The following is a 4,250-nucleotide window of genomic DNA, read 5'->3' as shown; positions in this document are numbered from 1 at the left end:
GATATAAAGTGAATAATTAGAAACATGACAAGCAAAAAAAACTAGTATTATGCTTAGATAAGTACTTTACCACCCTACCTATTTTCCATGAGAATGATGTTGAGCCAAATCGAGCATATCATCTACCACTAATCACATACCCATTCATTCGAAATAAAGAGTTTTGTTCACCCACATTAATTCATAATTAGACTTGTGCGTCTTATATATTTTGAGATCAATAAACTACTAAATTTGCATAAAAAGGATTAAGGAAACTTAAGAAATTCTCCTCCAAAATATCATATCTCTTAGAAAAACCCACTTTGAGCCTTAGCCTTTCACTTCTATCCCTATCTTAAACTAATGTAAAAATTATTGGGTAATGGTTAACTCTTTGAAGAATCCTATACTAATAGACCAAGGACACGTCATATCTTTAATTTGAGGGAGAAATGAAGAATGCTAGAAGAAAAAAAAAAACGAATTTATCATTGGAGAAAAGTAATTTATGGTTTTATCAAAACATATATTGGAATAAAAACACTAACTATAGAACACATGCAATTTGAAAGGGTGAGTCCCCGTACGTCGAATTTTATGTCTAGGAAATAGTGTTCGTACAAATCCACTTAATCAGACCCGTCACACTTTCCTAGGAACTCTCGGTGTGAGCGCTCACTTATGGGTTAAAGCATGTATTCACTAAACATTGTTTGGGTTTGATTTCCTCAATACGCTGTAAAAATCTAATCAAAAGGTTTTTGGCAAACCATAAATAAAGAAGCGCAACATGGTCCGACAATAGTAATCCCTCTTATCAAGACAAGTACTTTAAGGTGATCCCGAGCTGAACGATTCACGGAGAAGAAACCAAATAAAGTTGGTCTTTTACCGGGGAGACTTAAAAGAACTAGATTTCCACCTTCTTTCACTTCTCTCTATTGTGTTTCTCACCTTCTTCTTCTCTCACAAAGCTAAAAAATACATGATTTCGATTTCCACTTGCTTTCTTGTCTTCACTTTGCAAAGCCCAAATTGCCATCCAAACTTCGAGAAATAATTTTCCTTGAAACCATATATGTGAGGAAATGGTGGCATCGTCAAGAGCAATTGCCACCCTATTGCAGTCGATCAAAAAACACTGCTAAACGAAGAGCCATAATATAAGAGAAAATGCGGAAATTGGTCACATTATTATGGAAAATGTAGCAAGAACCAAACATACACCCAATTTGAGTAAACACGCCTCATCCAAATTAGAGCTGTTCGATTCAAAGAAGAACACATCGTAAGAAAAAGAAGCAACGTGTATTACGCAATGAAGGAATAATTGTTGATATTACGCTACAAATTTGGAAAGACATTCAAATGCCATACGAGGAATCATCTAGCCGTGATTACTACTAGACTTCAAGACCCGACACCATGCCCAATAATTTACTTTAGTTTTTTCCAAAAAAAAAAAAAAACTCGTATAGTATCCCTTTTCTTTTCACCCTTAATAAAAGCTTTTTTGATTTATGCACTTTGCTTAGTTAAAAGGTGGAAATTTGATTTGCATACAAGCCTATGATTTATGATTATGTCGGAATGAACTTGAGCGAAGACTTAAACTCTTGATACACACGAGCACAAGCCAAAAAGAGTTGAGTGATCGTTGTGAGAAGTATCACGTTAGGCATAATAAAAGTTTAAGTAGGCATGTCATGTTTATCTAATTTTTCACCAAATAAATCACTTGTGTAACTCATCAATCAAAAACCCTTTTTCACCAATTTGAAGGATCTAAATGAATGGTTTACTTGAGGACAAGCAAAGTTTAAGTGTCGGGTTTATAATGTACCATCAATTATACATATTTATAATACGAATTTACCCCATTTATGGATACTTTCGAGGCAATTTATGTGGGAAACACTACCTAAATAGTTTCTTTTTAGTTTTTTTTGCAAGATTTAAAGATCCACGATCAAAGAGAAGCAGAAAACACCGAATGAAAAATACGAAATTTCCAAGAAGCACCCCCGTGCACAACACAGGCACTACCGTACCTCTCGCATCAGCTCGCCTTTGAAAGAAAGAAAAATGGACGGTACACCCGTGCATAGGCATGCACGGTCGTGCCTCCACAAAAGACAAACCTGACAAGACAATTCAAGTTATTTTTAAAAGTGTTTGTAATAGTACTTTGTCTTTAGATGTATTGTGTTTTATTGTAGCTTTTATAATAGTAATTGAATTTTGAATGTGTTTTGTTTAAAAATTGTCATTCTCTATATTGCGACGGGTACTAATTCTAGTTATTTTAATTAATCAAATAATCTCCTCAATCCATCGTATAAGATTTACCGAACCACCCTTCAAGTTTAGATAACGTTGCATACGTTTCATTTCGCCGGTTATAGACTTGCTGACTCTCGAAGTGGAAACAGTTCAAACCCGCAACCAGTTTAAAAAAAAACACCCAGGTTTGTGCAATACACCCAAACCGCAAATGGACACTTGGAACAAACGTGGTGGTGAAAAGCAATATGCAACTTGGTAGTGATACATTCATTTCTTCTTTATACAATTTTGTTACATTAATTACAAATTCCGGCGAATCATAAAAAGAAGAAAATCATAAAAAGCAATACGCAACTTGGTAGTGATACATTCATTTCTTCTTCATACAAATTTGTTACATTAATTACAAATTCTGGCGAATCGTCTACAGACAGAAGAAGAAGCTACCAAATACTTGTATATACAGCTAATTAGTAGTTCGTGTAGAAATTAAATTCCTTAACCCTTCCAAATGTTCATCATTCGATATGTGGAGGTTAATGCGAAGATTGGTCAGCAATGCTTCTTTATCCCAACTTAGCGGTCCAGAAGCATATAGCGCCTCTAAAGTGAAACGGTAAGCATGTAGCTCTAAGCCATGAACTCCCTTTTCCTCCTCGTTCCTTGAAGACTCTGCTGCATCACTTTCTACATTTAGAGCGCGGCTACTACAACTACCGACAGAGCATTTGTCACTATCAGCATAGTAGTTATTCATTTTCTTATTACTAGCATAATAATATTTAGAGCAAAAGGGGGAAGCTCTCTTCAGTTGCGTCCTAGAAGACTTGTGTAATCCAGCATCGTTGTAAATAAGCAAGTTACTGTCCCTTTCGTCATAGAGTTTTTCATCAGGCATTGGTATCTGCAAACCAAATTTTGGTTCTACCATCTTTGCATCTCCAAAGCTTCCTGAAATCTATATAATAATAATAATAATCACAATCATGTTAGTATTTGGAAAAATCAAGTCAAGTGTTATAATATATATATATATATATATATATATATATATATATATATATATATATATATATATATGAAAGAGAGGTTTGTTTACAATTGGAAGCCATTGTCCATGTTGCCACAGTTGTCTGGCCCTTATGTTTGATTTATGGACGACTATCTCGTACGAGAAGCCATGAGGCCTTGATGAAAAGTGTGCTCCATCAGAAACTTGGCAAACTAATGTTGCAGTTTTCCATGAACTATCATCCAACACTTCCACGATATCGCCAACCACCCAATTGTGTTCATCGTTTGAACGAGGAGGACAAGGGCGTATAAGCTCCCCAGACACCTTTTCAACACGCGCGTAGCAACAATCGTACCTCAAATTGTAAGTATTTCGATTCCCAGAAACAACTTCGGCAACACACCATGATGTTGGCAGCTCCGTCTTGTTCATAACCTCCACTTTGCTCCCCTTTTGGAACTTCATGCTCGGTTAGAAGTTATGAACAAATTACCCTAAACCTGCTACACCTGCAAAATCAAATTCATATATATACAGCAGTTTTCCCTAACAATAATGAATTTTACATATATCATTTTACAACTTTTAGTTCACCGCATCCTAAATCATAAGGCAGCAAATAAGTATTTCATGTCTCGTGCTTTGGTTGACACATTAAATTAAACCCATTCAAAATTAGAACAAAATATATATATATATATATAGGGAGCCGCTAGAATGAGAACCACCTCGAGTTGTAAGGACCGCGAGAACTACACTATATATATATATATATATATATATATATATATATATATATATATATATATATATATATATATATATATATATATATATATATATATATATAGGAAAAGGATCATGTGAGAAGTGATAGGCTAGTTGAGAAACTTGAGAAGCATTCTGGACCACACATTTTTCTAAGCCTTTCGTAATATACACATATGTATAGTTTAAAATTGACTAT

The 4,250-nt window shown here is 34.6% G+C and overlaps 1 protein-coding gene across 1 annotated transcript; it reads right to left on the bottom strand.

Annotated features, from left to right (window-relative positions):
• Positions 1–2,607: 2,607 nt before the first annotated feature.
• LOC110867762 lies at positions 2,608–3,792 on the bottom strand. Its single transcript, XM_022116765.2, has 2 exons — positions 3,368–3,792; positions 2,608–3,226 (listed from the first exon to the last, which is right to left on the bottom strand). The coding sequence occupies exons 1-2, from the start codon at positions 3,746–3,748 to the stop codon at positions 2,735–2,737; spliced, it is 873 nt and encodes a 290-aa protein (XP_021972457.1). The 5' UTR covers positions 3,749–3,792; the 3' UTR covers positions 2,608–2,734.
• Positions 3,793–4,250: the final 458 nt, after the last annotated feature.

This window comes from Helianthus annuus, chromosome 7, assembly GCF_002127325.2.
Source record: "Helianthus annuus cultivar XRQ/B chromosome 7, HanXRQr2.0-SUNRISE, whole genome shotgun sequence".
NCBI lineage: Eukaryota > Viridiplantae > Streptophyta > Magnoliopsida > Asterales > Asteraceae > Helianthus > Helianthus annuus.
This window is presented reverse-complemented; position numbering and strand designations above follow the sequence as displayed.

Excerpts from the sequence above, each read along its gene's own strand:
- LOC110867762 (XM_022116765.2), bottom strand. The coding sequence starts at position 3,748 with ATGAAGTTCCAAAAGGGGAGCAAAGTGGAGGTTATGAACAAGACGGAG. Across the intron at positions 3,227-3,367 it reads ATGGACAATGGCTTCCAATT|ATTTCAGGAAGCTTTGGAGA; the intron begins GTAAACAAACCT and ends ATTATTATATAG.